The 17,168-nt window shown below is 40.9% G+C and overlaps 2 protein-coding genes across 6 annotated transcripts in view; both read right to left on the reverse strand.

Moving 5' to 3' along the window:
* MRPL3 (mitochondrial ribosomal protein L3) overlaps positions 1–6,881 on the reverse strand; it is a 28,219-nt gene extending 21,338 nt beyond the window's left edge. The window contains exons 1-4 of one of the 2 annotated variants that reach the window (XM_053996013.1): positions 6,739–6,881; positions 4,510–4,688; positions 3,603–3,694; positions 2,745–2,843 (exon numbers count right to left, since the gene is read on the reverse strand). In XM_053996013.1, the coding sequence (XP_053851988.1) occupies positions 2,745–2,843; positions 3,603–3,694; positions 4,510–4,688; positions 6,739–6,866 (498 nt within the window). In that variant the 5' untranslated portion in view covers positions 6,867–6,881. Of the gene's footprint in view, positions 1–2,744; positions 2,844–3,602; positions 3,695–4,509; positions 4,689–6,498; positions 6,604–6,738 lie in introns of those variants that run through there. The other variant, XM_053996012.1, reaches the window with a different exon arrangement.
* A 5,481-nt stretch (positions 6,882–12,362) lies between these two features.
* Positions 12,363–17,168, reverse strand: part of CPNE4 (copine 4) — a 225,821-nt gene continuing 221,015 nt past the window's right edge. For all 4 annotated transcript variants that reach the window (XM_053992552.1, XM_053992568.1, XM_053992548.1 and 1 more), the window contains one exon: positions 12,363–12,971. In XM_053992552.1, coding sequence (XP_053848527.1) covers positions 12,840–12,971 — 132 coding nt within the window. In that variant the 3' untranslated portion in view covers positions 12,363–12,839. The remainder of the gene's footprint in view (positions 12,972–17,168) is intronic.

Consider the following 17,168-nt stretch of genomic DNA (forward strand, 5'->3'; position numbering starts at 1 on the left):
ATTTCTTGAGAGATTTGTTAACTTGAGGTCACATTACAAAATACTTCAAATACCTTTAAAAAACCATAACCAACTACATACAAAATCTCTCCTGAGACCATAAATATTTGAGGGATCAGTGGAGCACCTGTATTAATCTGCAGAACTATATGTGAGAATGAAAAATAAAGATATGGACTTCCTACTAAGTGCCTGTATATCAATCCTTTATTTCCAGCTATGTAAAACTGCTGCCATAAGCGAGAGCAAGGAGAGCCCTGTGCTCAGCATGGGTGGCTGGAAAGACCTGCCACAGCTTAAGAACAGCATGGTGAAATCAAAGGGTAAAATTCACTTGTATCTCAAGAGTCCTACTCTAGGTTGTAGCCTTGCACTGTTCTACTGTAACAGCACCTCCTCTTCAAACAGCCAAGTCAGAGATGTATTTTTACAAACAAAACACTTCAGTCTTTACAAACCCTTCCTAAAAAGCAATATTGAAGAGGGAACACTGAGTGGATTCTCAGATGTTCCTTATTTTTAAAAACACCAACAATACCTTCCAGTATTATAGGAAAATTATTGATATGCCCTCACTTATAGGAAGCATATAAAATATTTTTGACAAAAAAAAAGTCTGAGCACTGACAGAACTTACAGTTGAGCATAAGCTTGCATTAATTAAAAAATCATGAAGAATCTGTTCACTTATAACAGAGTGACATACATCAAGCTAAAAAGGAAAAATTAATCTTGCTAAAATACAATACCCCTTATCAATTTTAAAGCAATTTGACACTCCAAAGAAATACAGGAAATACTTTGTTAGAAAAATTACTGAAGGAATCTTTTGATTGAACTCATTAAAAACTAATAGCTGTGAGGAATCTGAGGAAGACAGATGTTCCTATGAGGAATTAACAAAAGAGAAATTGCTTATGTTAATACAAGACAGTATCATTCAGTTTTCTTTTAATTCTCACTACAGAGAGAAAAGAAACACATAAGAAGGCTGACAAACATAGGAAAACAATGATCCAAACTCGCAGCTAATCCACAGAAATACATCACTTCTTAGTACCTTAACAAGTAAATCTGCCCAGAATCACCATGCCAAATTCCTCCTTAGGAATCATGTAGCTTATACATTGTTGATGTCAAAAGTAGTAATACAGAGCTCAGAATAATAATAATGCACAGTTCAGTCTCAGGCCAGGACCTCACCAAAGATTGCTCAAATAATATTTAATTAAATTCTTTATTAAAATGAGTCTAAGTTCAACCAAATTAAAAGACACTAACTTGGGAAAAGTTATGCCCAAAGAAAGTTCTTGAACATAACTCACACTTCTAAGAAGTCCTTGAGTTAACATTTTACGTAGTTCTGCTTTGAAGAAATTTTCATAGGAGCTGTTTAAAAAGAAGTTTTCTTCATACCTCCTTACTTCTGGCATGCTTTTACTCTGACAACATACTGGATTTACTAGTAACATTATCTTCATGAAAAGATCGACTCTAAGGAGTCTAATGGGCAAAATACAACTTGAAAATTATTATTCCCATGACTCTTGCATGTCTTAGACCAAAGTAACAGGAAAGAAAAAAGCACAGCTGACATTTTTCTGGGAAAATGTCATACCTGGAAAGTAGAAATGGACTGAAGTGACAGAATAGACACCTGAAGAGTGCAAGCTGTACTAGTCAAACATGGCATAAACCAACTGAATAAATGAATGGTACCTTGAAGTATAAGCCTGTTCAAAATCAGCACAATATACTAAAAAAGCCAACAGATCTATCTTCTCTTCTCCTTCTTCTCTTACCTCCACTAAAGCAGAAACAAATACACAGATTAATTCTGAGGCCCTGGGATAACCATCTGTTTGAAAAATGGAAATCTATGCCCTCAAAAAGCTACAATCATGAACTGAGATAATCTGCTTAGTAGTCATGAGCCCTGTGATTTTTTCACCTGCCCAAATCAGACAAATGAGTGTCAGGATATTGCAAGAATTGAAAAATTATATTTTACAGAAACATCTTTTGAGGGAATGCTTTCTTCCTGCTTGATCTATAACTCATCCTGGGGAATGACAGCTCTGCCAGACAACCTCAGCCACTAGAGATATCTGGGAATTCCACATCAAGCAACTGGGATGTCTGAACAAGTGATTGGTTTTGATATGGCTGTTGATGAGTTACAATCATGAAGCTATCTTCTTGAAAGGATAAGTCTTGAAGTTACTTAGCAGCAGAACTATAGGCAAACTAAACAATGTCAATAGACCTGGGGAAAAAGTTGAACTATAGCAAAAAAGACAGTACAGAAGAGTAAGCCAGAGCACTAAGTTGTAAACAGCTGATGAAGCTGAATAACTATACAACAGGCTCCTGAAGTGTGTATCTTGCAGTCCTCATCTCAACTGAATCTCCACAGACACGAAGAACACACATTTCTCCATTGCTAGTGGTCCTTCAAACCCTTTCACCAGCACGGGACACTGCATCTCAAAGCAAATTCATAAACCCACAGCTTTCCTAGAGAATTAAGAGGCAAAACTTTCAAAAAGTTCTTCCTGCTATTCTCTTAATCAAGAATTTACACTCGCTTAGGAAATGGCAGAGGTGAATGTGACAAAAGATCAATTGCAAAGTACGCTTGTCTGCCAATAAATCTTTCAGAGAAGTCTATTTATGCTACTTTTAAATTGTAATCACAACAGAAACAACTATTCCAGCAGTGACACCCAAAATGCTTCACTTACAGAAAAAGGAGATACATTTTTGCCTCCAACAAGCAGCTTAGCTGTTTTTCCACCCGACTCTTCCTTTGAAACATATCTTAAAACATGGCAATCTTGAACCTAGAGAAAAGAAAAAGTGTTTGAGCATAAGCAGATACATTAAGACAACAAAACACCAAAGTCAGTCTGGGTTTCATAACAGAAGATGCAGCCTAAAAGTAAGACAGTGTGTTAAGTTTTTACCACTGACATTGCTTTTCCAATGAACTGAAGGCTTATTTCAGCCAAAAAATTTGGTAGAATGCAAACTAATTTCATAAATGCTCTATAAATTATAATCACCTTTTCCACACAAGATCTGCAAAACCCCTATTGTAAGCACACAAAGCGCACAGTAAGGGCCCCCATTTTAGACTCCTGCTCCTTTGCCCTGTAAACGTGATGGCCTTCATGCTCCTCTTGTGGAAGCAGCCAGTCAGCAAAAGGCTTCATCACAAGAGCAGCTGCTGGAGAATATGAAGAAGCAGCTTCAGAGCTACAAAGGCTCAGAAACCAAGGTGAAACTAATCCCAACATGCCTGCAGGTGGAAAAATAAAAGAAGTGGGACAGTTAACCCCAGCTTTGTTGCATCACCTAGGTTACACCACTCATAGCTCTGCAGCATTTGAATAGCTGAGGCAGCAGGGCAGAACACTCCTAGAAAGTATGGATATAAACAGAACGGGGGTGGTATACTATTATACAGGAGTGAAAGAAATCTTCACTTTCTTTCAGGATTTCCTGCTGTGTGCAAGTAGTAAGTTTCACTTTTCCTTGAAACAGGTGGTTTATAATATGAATATAGAATAGGAGATTAAATTCATTATGGTTTATTTCACCTTAAGTAGTGTGACAGCATGTTTTTCTCCTGATTTGGTCCATATTGGCATCATTCCCAGTTTTACTGCAACAACACCAACTCTGATGGAATCTGTAGATCAAAACAGACCATGGATGCACCTTCACACTTAATAATTGAAAGAGTTCATCTAATAATCTGCCAAGTCCCATTAACTCTGATCTTTCCTAAGGAGGTGAAGAAGAGAAAACACCACTAAATCCTTGCAGGTTATTTAACCCCACCAGCAGTAAAGTTCTATCTGTTTCAGTTGTGTTTGATAGAAAATGCAACTATTTTTGGTTTGTTCTTCTTTTCCAAAATACAACGCCCATGTATTAGAGCCAAACTAACTATTGAGAAGTTTGCTGTAGGAGGTTCTTCCCACCTCAATCTCTGCAATGGCAACCTGTCAAGTATGCCACACAAATGATGTGACCCTTTTGAAAGCTCAAAAACTAAATTCTGTGTTCTAGTCCATAGGAAACTGTAATCACAGACCAGAAGTGGGATGTATTATATACTACACTTTTTCTTCAGAGCCCAGCAATATTAACAAAAACATTTTCAAGTTCATAGACTTTATATTCTAAGGAGACTTTTTTGACAAATTCTTAATTTATTATCTTGCTGTACAGCAGTGGGATAGGCCAAGAGCTGGACTAAAAACTATCCTTAAGAACTAAAAGTTCTTAAAAGGTTCTTAACATCTTGTAATATTTAAAATGCTTTTTAGAAAACAGATGTATTACATTTACTTATCTACCAGGAGATTTATTGAGTGACTGATGTGAAAGCCAAAAGGAGAATACTTCACAAGACACAATCCTGATGTTACTGAATGCAACAACACAACAACAATAATAATTTCAGCTTGAACAGGTATTTCAGAAGAGATAATTTTTCACCTGGTGTCCACTTATTCAGTGGCCATGGCTCATCTTTCAGAGGGCACAGCTTGCTGGCTGTCTGAGCTTTGTACTCCTCTGCAGTTATCTTCTTGAGGAACTCCACATTCTCTTCAGAAAGATGCTCGTGCCACCATGTTGAACTGTTGATGTGTCTGACTACAAAGCCCAGCTGATCCCTTTCCAGAGATGGGAAAAGGTTTTGAGTGTCTTTATCAGTACAAAAAATGCCTCATAACATGTATATTACATCTAATTTATAAAACACCTAATTATCTGTCATTTGACTAAACATTCTGAATTATACCAAAGGAGAGCAAGCAACAACAAACCAACCAACCAACCACTCCTTTTAACACAAAAAAAAACCCCTCCAGCTAGATCCATGAACAAAGAGATAACAGTAGGTACTGTTTAACTTAACTTTAGCAAGACTTTTAAAAACAATCTGTTGTGGCATCCTTCTATCCAAGATGGGATGTTATGGTATGGATGGGTGGGCTATCAGCTGAGCAAAAACCTGGCTGGATCGTCAGCTGAAGGAGTCACAGCTGATGGTTTGGAATCTACTAGAAGGCAAGTTACAAGCAGAGTTGCTCAAGAGTCTATTCAGGAACTTGTCCTGTTCAATATCTTTTTCAGTGGCCTCTGAGAAAGGATGAGTGCACTGTTCTTAAGCTGGAAGGGAGCAGTGGATGATGCCCAAGGGTGTCCCTCTGCCAGCCAGAGGGACAAGCCAACAAGGAACCAAGTGAAATTCATAAAGGAGAAACGCACAGTCCCATCCACAAGTGGCACGGGATAATTTGTGAGAAAGCTACTGACAAGACCAAAGTAGGCCATGTCAATGAGGTGCACACCAGGAGAGTTAGAGAAGTGCTATAAAGTGAAAAGGGGGATTCATATTTGCCCTAAGGAAAAAAAATGTTCAGCCTGAAGACAATCAAATACTGGCACTGGGGTCCAAACAGTGGGACTGTGCAATTTCAGTCCTTAGAGGCTTTCAAGACTCAAAACCACAAAGCCCTGAGCAACCTAGTCTGACCTCAGGGCTGGTCACATTGTGAGGAAGAACTTAGACCTCAGCTTAGAACTTGGCTCCTCAGCTCCCTTCCAACCCCAACAACTCTCTGGTTCTACAAACACTGCTGAACAGCTTAGTGTCCTGCCATAAACGTTATGAGAGCTGAAAAAGGCTTGAATGCTCCCCAGTCCTCTGCAATGTCAACAAAACAGTATTTGATAGTACAGGCAGTGAATGCACGTGGCCAGCGGGCCAAGGTGACCCAAAACACGGCAGGTCAAGTCGCTCACTGTGCTGCAAAGATGCTTTGGACGCGAACGTGCCTGTCCTGCCATAACTCCAACGCAGGCTGGGGCTATTTCTAAGGCTGGAATGCCCCAGCAGTAACCCCTGGCACCACGAACAAAGCTTCCAGGCGCTGCCAGCAGGCTGCAAACAGAGGCCTCTCCAAAGGGCGGCGGGCAGAGACGGCGCCCAGGGGCGGGGAGAGGCCGCCGCGGGAAAAGGGCAGCTCAGGTGCCGCTCACCTTCCAGTACCTGCAGGGAGCTTACAGGAAAGACCAGGCAAAACTACTTACAAGAGCCTCTAGTGACAGGACAAGGGGGAATGGGTTCAAACTGAATGACAGTAGGCTTAGATTAGATATTCGGAAGAAATTCATTGCTGTGAAGGCTGTGAGGCACTGGAACTGCTGCCCAGAGAAGCTCTGGATGCCCCATCCCTGGCAGCGTTCAAGGCAACGTTGGATGGATGCAGCTCTGAGCAACCTGCTCTAGCTGAAGGCGTCCCTTCCCACAGCAGCGGGGGATGGAATTAGATTATCTTCAAGGTCCCCTTCCAAGCCAGGCCATTCTAAGATTCTACGACCTCGGGGCTGCACGCTCTGCTCCCCGCTGTTCCTGCCGCTTCTTTTTTCCCTCCCGTCCCCCGGAGCAGCCCCTTCCCCTCGCAGCCGCACCGCTACCTGTGTCCGGGAGCCAGCCCTGCCGCCGCCCAGAGGCGCCCGCCGAGCCGGGCCAGCCGCCCCCAGCCCGCCATGCCGCCACCCCGGCGGAGCCGCCGCCGCCTTCCGGCCCCGCCGCGTCCGCCGCTGGAAACCTTCCGTGCTGCCCCGGACATAGAGTTCCGCCTCGCGGGCGGCGAGCTCAAGAGTGACAAAAAAACTCCCGAATCACCCCAAAGTCGTGGGTGTGGGCTGCAGCACCTGTGGCCGATGGAGCTACTCTGACCCGGGGGGAACACCTCACCCAGGGGCGAGGGCGTGCAGAAGTAGCCACGGGCCCCTTTCCCCCCGCAGCCCTTCCATTCCTGCCATCGCTCCTCTGCCTCCATTGCAGGTGCGAGGCAGTGAAATCCACCACACGCGTGTCTAAAACGGGAAAATGCCAGCGGCTGGCGGGTTTTATCGCTGGCAAGCACCCCTTAGGCACACAGGGTTGCGGGACAATGGACTCAAAACCTTCCTACAGGTGTTGAGGAGGTGCCCTCAGTGGTGTGCTGGTGTCTGGGAAGAAGCGACTCCGCTGTGTCAAACTTCCCCGGGGTGCGGGGCTTAACCACTTCAGGGCTTTGCTTCCATGGGAATGAGCGACTGGACGAGAGGAAAAGGCCTCAAGTCGTGCCAGAGGCAGTTTAGATCGGATACTGGGGGAAATTTCTTCTCGGAAAAGGTGGTTTAAGCATTGGAACAGGCTGCCCAGGGAAAGCAGCGGGATCACGGCCCCTGCAGTGCTCACCAAAACATGTAGGTGTGGCACTTAGGGACGGGGGGTGTGATGGCCCTGGCACGGCTGGGATAGTGGGTGGAATCGATGATCTTAGAGGCCTTTCCCACCCTCAATGATCCCATGACTCTATGATTGTGTGCTGCGAGCGAGTGGCTGGGCCGTGTGACAGCAAGCGAGTGGAAGCATTCATGGGAAGTGTATTTAATAGTGTAACCAGGGAAGGTTCCTGGTAAAATGAAAATGGGTGTGTCAGACAGAGGGTTCTGGGCAGCCTGACACAGGGATGGTACCTGTGACACTCTAGCTGTGGTGTGGTCTGGCTTTCATCAGTACTCAGAATTGACTCACTCCTTTTTTCCTTTTCTGGGCAGGGAACCAGTACAGGTAAAAGTGCACTAGTTAGGGTAGCAAAGGGTTATGCACCCAAGATTCCCTTGTGGTTTCAGCAGAAATCCCTTTTTGTAAAGACACGTGAGCTTTCAGCATGGTCAGCTGGAATCTGTCCTTGTTTTTCTTTACCCCACTACTCCATCTTCTCCCCCACTTTGGTATGTGTGTGTGGGGGGGGGTGTTGCACTTGAGGCTCGTAACTGGGCTATTTTGGTGTTCACACCCAAAACTGTGATCCAGAAACTTACCAGTAGCTTTCACACACATTCCTTGTCCTGAATTTACTTCTTGTCCTTTTAAGAAGTAGCCACATAGTGTGTCCAGAAATGCATCTCCCAAGTTCACAGTCCAACTGATATTCCCTCTCTGAAGCTGGGCAGTCATCTCTGCTATCACAGCGATCACTGCATCTTTTTGCTCACTCCCTGGCATCAAGAACAGCATCAGGGATGTTGCTAAATTTCATACAAATGTGTTTTCTAATGGGGTGCATTGGTAGCTTATGCTGCTGCTCTGACAGAGACCTTTATAGCAGGAGAAATAAAGGGTCTAAAAATGATAAAGGTTTTGTGTCCCAATTTCTGAGCACTGTGGCAACCCTACAGTGGTGCTAACCTGACCAAAAGTCCCCAGGAAGTGGCAGAATTCTATTTGACCCCATTTTAGAGATCTGGAATCAAGGCACATTGCAAGATCAAGTAACTTCCCAAGCCATGAAAAGAGGGCACCCTTGATCCTAGTGACCCTTGTTGCCACAGCATGATGCTTTTCTCATGTAGCATCCTGCACAGCTGAGGTGACACAGGATTTCCTGCACCAGAACTTGGAAGTAATACACGGGGGCACAGATTTCTGAGAGAAAATTTCAGTTCTGTACTTTTCCCTTTTTTAATCATGATGCAAAATCAACCTTTCTTTTTGTTTGTGTTTAGTTGTTTTTGTGTTTTTTTTTTCTTTTTTTGCTTTGTTTTTTTTTTTAGTTTCATGCAGCTTGTCATGGTGCTAAAGAGGCATGAACTGCTCTGAATGCAATCAGATGGCAAACTGCCTGCTCTAATCAGTGGGACAAGAGTTCCAGTGCCTCCTGAACACAGCAATAGAAGGCTTTCTGCACGGCAGTGGAAATGGCTGCCACTTTTTTTGGAGGAAAGGAAAGGCACCCGTTACAAAAAGCTCTCCCACCAGTCTGCTGCCTTGGGTAGTCCTGAGAACTGCAGGAAGTGGAAACCACTTTTGGACTGTCAGCCTTCACAGGAGAGGTCACCTGGGTTTCACCTGGATCTCTCCAACTTTGCAAAATTGGAGAAAACAAAATTGGAAATTGGAAAAAACAAAAAAGAGGGGGTGGGAGTGCAGCCAGCTGATGATTTGCAATGAATGCTGCAAGCAAACATGCAGCTGGGCTGACAATTATCATTCATACTGCTCTCTAACTGCTGAAATTGTCTCTGGTATAGTGCAGCTTCTCAGCTGAGGACTGCAGATACAAATAAGACCTTTGTGTGAAGGAGGACAGGTGGTCCTATAAGCTCTTATTTTTCTTGTGGCAAAAATGGCACTTTCTGTAAATAAAAGAAAAAAAAAATAACGTGAAAAGTGTAAACTTACCCTAGGAATCTTCCAGCTCATTCTTCCCAAAAGAACACCCCACAAAAAACAAACAAACAAACCAAACAAACAGAAAAAAACCCCAACCCAAACCAAACCCTCAAAAAAAAAAAAACCAAAAAAAACAAAAAAAAAACCAAAACAAAACAAAACAAAAAAAAAAACCACAAAAAAACCAAAAAACCAAACACAACCAAAAACCAACCAACCAACCAAAAAAAAAAAAAAAAAAGTAGGACACTACATTGTTCATCCTGGTAAAATCTTCATATGGAAAGGTTTTACCTTAGGGTAATAAGCACCTAGCAGTGAGCAGTGTATTAGTGTTTTTTTCAAATCACTTGTGGACTTAGTTTCTCCTACAAACTAAAAATGCAACTCATCCCAGTATCTGGCTCAAGAATTATAGATGTTAATGTATTTTGGGCTAATAGGAGTTTTCTGTGACTTTTTTGGTTTTTGAATTGGATTTGAGATAAAAAGGAAGGCAGGGTTGTAGTTGGCAGAGAATGTATTTTAGATCATTGGTTATCTCAGAAGGACAAGATGTAATTTATTTTAAAGCACTTTTCAGAATTTAAAATGATCCATCAAAAGGCAGTAGAAGTTTAAATTTGCATAAAAAATCTGCAGGAGAAATTGATGGCAGTTCAGCCTAAAGGCAGAATGGCCTTGCTAAAACCCTAAGTAGATAAAACAGGAGGAAAAAAAATCCCATTTCATAGACATATTCATACATTTAATGAGGTTACCCTGCACAAAGTCCACAGTATTTTATTGCAGAGAGTAGCTTGGAGCAATGAGAATAACATCCAAAGCCTCATTAGAAAGCTTTTACCATATGGCCAGTTTTGTCTTCTGTGCGTCCTACACCAACTCACCACACTGTTATGTGTTTGTCTTACATCCTGAGATCTGTACATTCTGAAGGAGATTTCCAATTGATTTTTCAATACCATGAAGGTATCTTTCCAAGTACTTAAGGGCTGCTACAGCATTGCTGACTTATATCAACCACTGATAGTGATTTGTTTTTAAGTAGAGAGCATTTATAATCTGGATTATGTGAAGTAAACAGAAAGATCTGCAGCAGCTGGGGTTCTAAAGATTCTATCTATTCTTAGATAGACCATGTACACACATGAAAATGACAGATGGTTTATATAGCTCAGCATACAATAGCCTGTTGATCTCTGCATTTTACATGATGCCACATTATAGAAGCACCTTGTAACACCTCTGGAAATGAAAAGCTGTAACTGCCCAATTCTATGTAACCTTAAACACTTCAAAAATTAGTTTAGTCAAAGATCACATGTACCAGAAGAACAATTTTTCTGATTCCTAATTTTTCTTGATGAAAGCTTTCTTTTATTCAGTCTGGCAAATGATAAAGAAAAGGCTGAACTTCTCCTCAACTGTACATGACATCCCTTAATGCAGGTCCCAGGGTAATGTAATACTCTTTACATGGTGAGAGCACCATCATGCCTCTGAGGAAGGATCTCAAATCACTTTTCAAGTAATAAAGTCCCCCAGTACTACTGTGAGATGATACATGACAGTAACCTTCATTTTACAGAGGAGGAATCTGAGGTGCAGAACATTGAAAAATCTTGGGCAAGAAAACAAAATGAGATACTGGAGGAGGAAAGAACACAGAGTCATTGATTTTTCAGTCCTGTGCTTTAACAGCTAGAAAATTCTCCTCCTGAGAATAGGGAAGGAAAGAAAATAGGGGGGAAACGGGAGTATGAAACTAGAGGTGCTGTATATAAGAATTAAGAGTAATTGGCAGAATGGTTTTGACATGTAAGGGGAGATCACAGTAGCTTCCAGATGAAATACACCCACAGAGGGAGAGATGTGCAGCCTGACAGGGTAAGCTCTCAAATGAAGTGTCAGCCATTACATGGAAATGTGGATTTGAGATTTATCAGTTTGGACATCTCCAGACAATTTATACCCATGACCAAGTAATACTGGCTGCTGCTCAGTATCTGATCAGCTGAAGAAATCCTTACAAGCGAGTGTGAATGATGGCACTGCAGGATAGAGATGGGGCAGAACTGAATGTGCTGGGAATGCACATGCATGCCCCATGCATCTTGGCTATCCCACTGCTTCATTTAAGAGTACCAAATCATCAATCAAAGCTGATCCTATTGAAGTTACCTCTAAAGGAGAATCAGGGAGCTTGATTACTACGTTACCTGCCTAAATACGTATTTAAAAATATGTTTTTCTTAACCAAAACCCCTTGCTTACAGGGGATGGTTGCCGAAACATTCAGCACTGGCCCCAAACAGCTTCTTCAGGAACTAGCAACAAGAATGTTTTTAATTCAGTGGGAGTACAACTCATCCAAAGTTGTGCCTTTTGGACAATCTCACATAGATTATTTTTTGTCAAATTTTCTCCTTAGTTTTTAACAAGTCACATCCTTCAAACACAAAAAATATTAATCTAATTTCTTCATTTACAGACATAAATATTTCAATGGAAAATGCAATCCATCACCATTCTGTTCTTTCCTCTCTTTTTTAATTTTTTTTTTAAAAGTGGCTTCAATATTCTTTTGGTAAAAACCAGTTCTTCTATCACACACAGATGATCTGTGTGAGGATGAAATTACAAATCACTGCTTGTCACAAAATCAGGCCATTCAAAATTTCATTTGGAAAATGTGCCACATAGAGTTGGATACTGCATGTGAGATTTAAAAACACAAATGAAACAAAATAAGAATTCCCATACAGAAGAGGTTATAAAATTGGATAGCCAAAATATATGGCTTTTGAAAGCCAGCCAGACTGTTTGGATTAAGTTGGCATGTTTTAAGACATGCAGTCCTGATGGATCATGCTCTCCAAGCCAGATCTCTTTACAGCTATGGTCTGAACACTTTGTAACAGCTGGATTTGTCAGGCTTTTGAAAAGTTACTACTACACAGATTGAGCGGGCTTGTTTGGGTATCCATGTTATAAGGTGCTAACATTAGAAATGCCCGTGCTTCAGGTCAGGTATCTCTTGAAACACTCTATTACCCTTCCCTTGGAATATGGAAATTGAAAGCAGGCAGCCTTGTGGCAGAGAGAGAAATAAAGACAACTGCAAAACTGTGTTGTTTTTATTTTAAACATGCAAAATACAGTTCATGCATCTGCCATTTTGAAAAATCTCTCAGTTCATAGCAGATTAGACCAAAGACATTTTGGCTATCGACTCTCAATAAATATTTCAAAATGCTTTACAGTGTAAATATAAGAAATTTAGCAAAATTTCAACAAACCTGTATAAAAACCAGATACAGATAACTTTTTTTATTTCAAGGCAACATGCTGTAATGTAAAGAGTTCACTTTTTTTTCTGGATTTTTTTTCTCATAAAAAGTTTTCAACAATACAACTGCTTAACAGATTTAAGCCTTTAGGCTACACATGCAAAAAAAAAAAAAAAAAAGGTATTTTAGTTAAAAATCACCAAAACGTGCTATTTTTTTTTGTTTCATTTTTAAATACAGTAGTTGTAGACAGTAGCATTTCTCTTTTTAAATTTTGTAAAAGAGTGCAGGCAGTTTCATGGAGCTAGTGTCCTGGAAGACTCGTACTCTGACATACATTTTGGTTTTATCCCTTTGCCATTGTAATAGTCCACGACTTGGTTTGGAACTTCAGCCAAAACGCTTTTTGCTAGAGCAGCTGGGGATGCCTGCAGGAAATGGTAGAAAACACAAGCATTAACCTGGCTCTCTGCTAGAAGTGCCATGGGTTTTAGAGGCATTGGTGCCATGAGATCAAGGGAGGAAGTATGATACAGAGATGGAAGGCAAAAAAGACTTAAAGTGAATCACACTATTGCTGGAAACTCATTTTATGAGTCAGTTTAGGTATGGAGCTGTAGCTGCCTCAAAAGTATACTAAAGGCAAAAATGCTCTGTGTGACTTCAGGTCCATTTGGACTATTTTAAGTTCAGGGTAACTGAACTTCCCTGCACTCTGGGAGAGCCCCATATCACAATAAAAAGCTGCAAAGACTTCATTCATCAGTGTTCAGAGCTCCAAGCTGAACATGAATGGACAACGCTGTGAAAGGGAGGCCTTCATCACTATTCTGCTCCTCAGAATCTGGCATGGTGTTTTAATGGCTGGGAAAGTTTTTAAGTCAGTAAAAAATACTTTGTGTTTATTGGAATTAAACCATGGTTACAAGAAAGCTTCTATCCTCGGCTTGGTGGAGGCTTTAAAGCTCTTCCTGCAATGTAATATTGGCAAGTGTCCACCAGACTAAGAGCTGATGATCGTGAAAGGTAGGGACAGATATAGAGATGGCCACTGGCTTTCACCCCGGGCAGGGAGGAGGGCTCCCCCTCAGTGCAGCGAGAAACCCTGCCCTCCATCAACCACAAAAAGTTCTGCCTCACACCCTGATAATGCTTCATTTTAAGCAGAGAGGCCTGTAGATGTTTTGTGGGCAACCATTACCTGCGTGTGCTGCATGGATATTCCTCAGCCTCTGAAGTCAGCAGTGACAAAGCTGGACTCATTCTCCCATGCACCTTCTTGCCCCATGTTTTGGATTTTCTTGTTTCTAAGTGTTTGGGTAGAGCTGGTTCCAAGTCCTCTGGAGCCAGCCTTCTTGGACGTGTTCCCTTTGAGCCCACCGCAGAAATGCAGTAAAAATGCAAACACTTAAATGTCATTTTGTGAGGTTTAAATTGATGTATTTATCTCCAGAGAGTGCAGACTGCATCTCAGATGATGCATGGGAACTCAACCAGTGGCTGGATCATATTTCTTCTGCACACCAAGTACTTTTTCCCAAATTAATGAACACTTTCCTCCTCACTGTCTGTAGTGTTATCAGCCAAGTTGCAAAACTACCAGGTCACAAAGCAGTTATATTGACTGTTTCTTAACCTACTCCTTTTCATGGGGTGGCATCCTTATCCTCACAGAGTCTTAAAATTTGGTTTACATAGAATGTAAATTGTTATCTATTTGTAGGCATGCCAATCCAAGGGTGAAGAAAACTTCAGGCTACTAGAAATTCCAGTATCAAATATTATAATACTGCAAATACAAAGATAATGTTGGCAAAATCAGAAACAGTTGGGTTTTTTTTCCTGTGTTTTTGTATTTTGACTCATGTATGGGACTAGTAACAAAATTAACTGGTATTTCCCTACTGTGACATTTATACCAAAATATCTGTGCAGCCAAAAAAGCTTGGAACATTTCTGTATGAACAAATTGGCAAAGCATAGAGCATACTTTATGTGACAGTGCAGCAAGTGTTCTAAAGTGTTACACAGTAACAGAACCCATTCACTTTAATCCTGAAAATGGAAATGCATGGTTTTCCAGAGTTGCCCTATTCTTGCCTGAACCTGTTTTATAGAATAATGAAATGATTTGGGTTTGAAGGGACCTTAAAGTTCATCTAGTTCCAGCTAAAACAATCAGAAAATACCTCTTGGAATCACACAAATGGCTGATTTCTACAATGCTATTGAAAATTATTGTTTCACTCCTTCCCAGTGTGTCAAAGCTGTACATACCTTAGCCTACCTCTGTGCTATCTTACCAAAAATACAACCCTACACAGAGGTAAAAACAGGGAGTGGGGGAAGAGCCCTGAGCCAGCACTGCACACATAAGCTGTAGCAATCTGGAAACTTCAGTCTGCTCTGTCTTTAAAAATGCTGGGCAGGAGCATTGGCATCAGCTTCTCTGGATCTGTGTAGTTCACATGTTCTGAACTTTGGGCCAACAGCACTCACTGCTGTGCATCATCCTCCCTCTGCTACTTCTCTCTTCTGAAGCCACATCCATTCCTCCTGAACGAAGGGTCAGCCCTTCAGGACAGGCTCTGTCAGGGCTCAGATGTACAGCTGAGTCACTGCCACTTCAGGAGTCCTCAAGTGAAAAGCCTTTCATTGAGGTTTAGGCAAAAATATTTACTGTGCCCACAGGCTCACAGGCAATATGTGCCCCACGCAGGATTGCCCTGGGGTAGCTGGCTTTACCTGTACTTCAGTCTGAGCATGGGCAGCTGTTGTTTTACTGAGTTTCATCATGCCAATGATGTCACTTGGTCCTGGGGCTCTTTCTAGCAGGGAATATCCCAAAAACAGGCTTGATGTTGGTTTCCTCTCTGATAATTTGGACCACCTGTACCTTACATAATTTTTGTGGTGTTAAAGCATTCTCATTTCCGGATCAGATGGTGCAAAGCAGCATTTTTATTAGTGAGAATTGCACTCAGTAACTTCTAAGCTAAAACACAGACCCAGTTCATCAGTGTTGTGTAAAGATTGCCCTTGCTGGGTCTTTACCACTGATGGGACATTAAATTAATGTTTTACTGTAACATTTTCTTGACTGCTTAAAGAGCATTCTAGCAATAAGCACCTCAAGATGAATAGTTATCATTTGATAGCTGATACACAACAGTCAGATCAGTCAGCAGCAGGAAAGTAATCCCCTATGATTCCATAATTGGTGTGTACTACCAATGACTGTTGATTCAGTTTTATAGCTTCACAATATAGCTTTAACTATAATGCATAGTGCAAAACATTGCTCCTTGCAGTGGTTATGAGCTGTGCTTTCCATACTCCTTTGTGATGTGTTATTAAGTCACAGCTGTTAACCTTTGTGATTAAATACAATGCAGAATGGAATACAATCTACCTGTAGCATCAGATTAATATATCATACATCCCAAAGGCAGAAAATTTAATTTCTTAAAATATAACTGTGAATGCATTGAGGCAGGTGATTTTCTTCAAGTGCGTTTCAGTGATGGAGCATCACTGTTTTACAGTTTCAGGTGAAGGACACTCACATTACTGGGGTGGTGATGATTATAGAGAGAAAAATGTCACTTGGATTCAGGAAAAATATGTTTCCTTTGTTTGTTATGTTCCCCTTTAGCAAATGGCATATGTCACCCACCATAAAATGGGACATGTTTTAAGTGTTAATGGTTACCTTGATTTTATCAAGCCTCTAAAACTACAGGATTTGCCAAGAGTCACTACAGTTGCTATTATTATTTAATGGCTTCAAAGATATTTCTTAAAGAGAGAGAAAGATCTTAGATGTTTTATTGAAGTACTTCTGCTGCACTGGATTGCATAGGAGATTAAACCCCTCTAATAGAGCCTGCTGAATAGAGTCTACACTGACTCTTAAGCCAGTAAAACATTGATGTGGGTATAAGATTTTAGGTACGTGAATAACTTATTGAAAGGTGTCAAATGCCTCTGTGAGTGCTGTGCAGGCTCAGAACCTTCTCTGAAGTCAAACTTATAAAATAAAAGGGATTAGTTCTATAGGTTATTTTCATAACTTCCTTCTCCCCCCCCCTTCCATTTTCTCAAAGGGGAAGGTTTTGCACAGATTATTTTGTATCTCTTTGGATAGATATGAGATTTTGAGTTCCAAGCTGATCTGAGATTACAAGTAATGAAAAAAAAAAATATTGCTTGGGTTGACTCCAAGGGAATTTTGGTTTACTCTTCCAGCAAAACAAAAAAATAAATGCTCACACATAACATTTTATTCTCTTCTTCTGTCATAAATAGATATAATATGGATTTAGGAATAAGTAAATACTTGATTTATCAGAAAAACCTATAAACCTTATACAATTTGATTTTTAATCTTTCTAAAAAGATCTTTCAACTTTTTTTTCTACTTAATAAATTAACACAAGGTACATTGACAAAAGGAATGGGTTTTTTACCTAAATATGTATTTTGCTTAAAGTTGTCAAAAGTAATATGCTGATGTATGTAAATTCTTGTGTTTGGTCAGAACTGATCTGACAAAAATCTCCCAAATGTGTTAAATCTGCATTTCCTCTGTGGGGAAAAAATAAATTTGAATCAAAACATCACAC

Source organism: Vidua macroura, chromosome 1 (assembly GCF_024509145.1).
Source record: "Vidua macroura isolate BioBank_ID:100142 chromosome 1, ASM2450914v1, whole genome shotgun sequence".
Classification (NCBI taxonomy): Eukaryota; Metazoa; Chordata; class Aves; order Passeriformes; family Viduidae; genus Vidua; species Vidua macroura.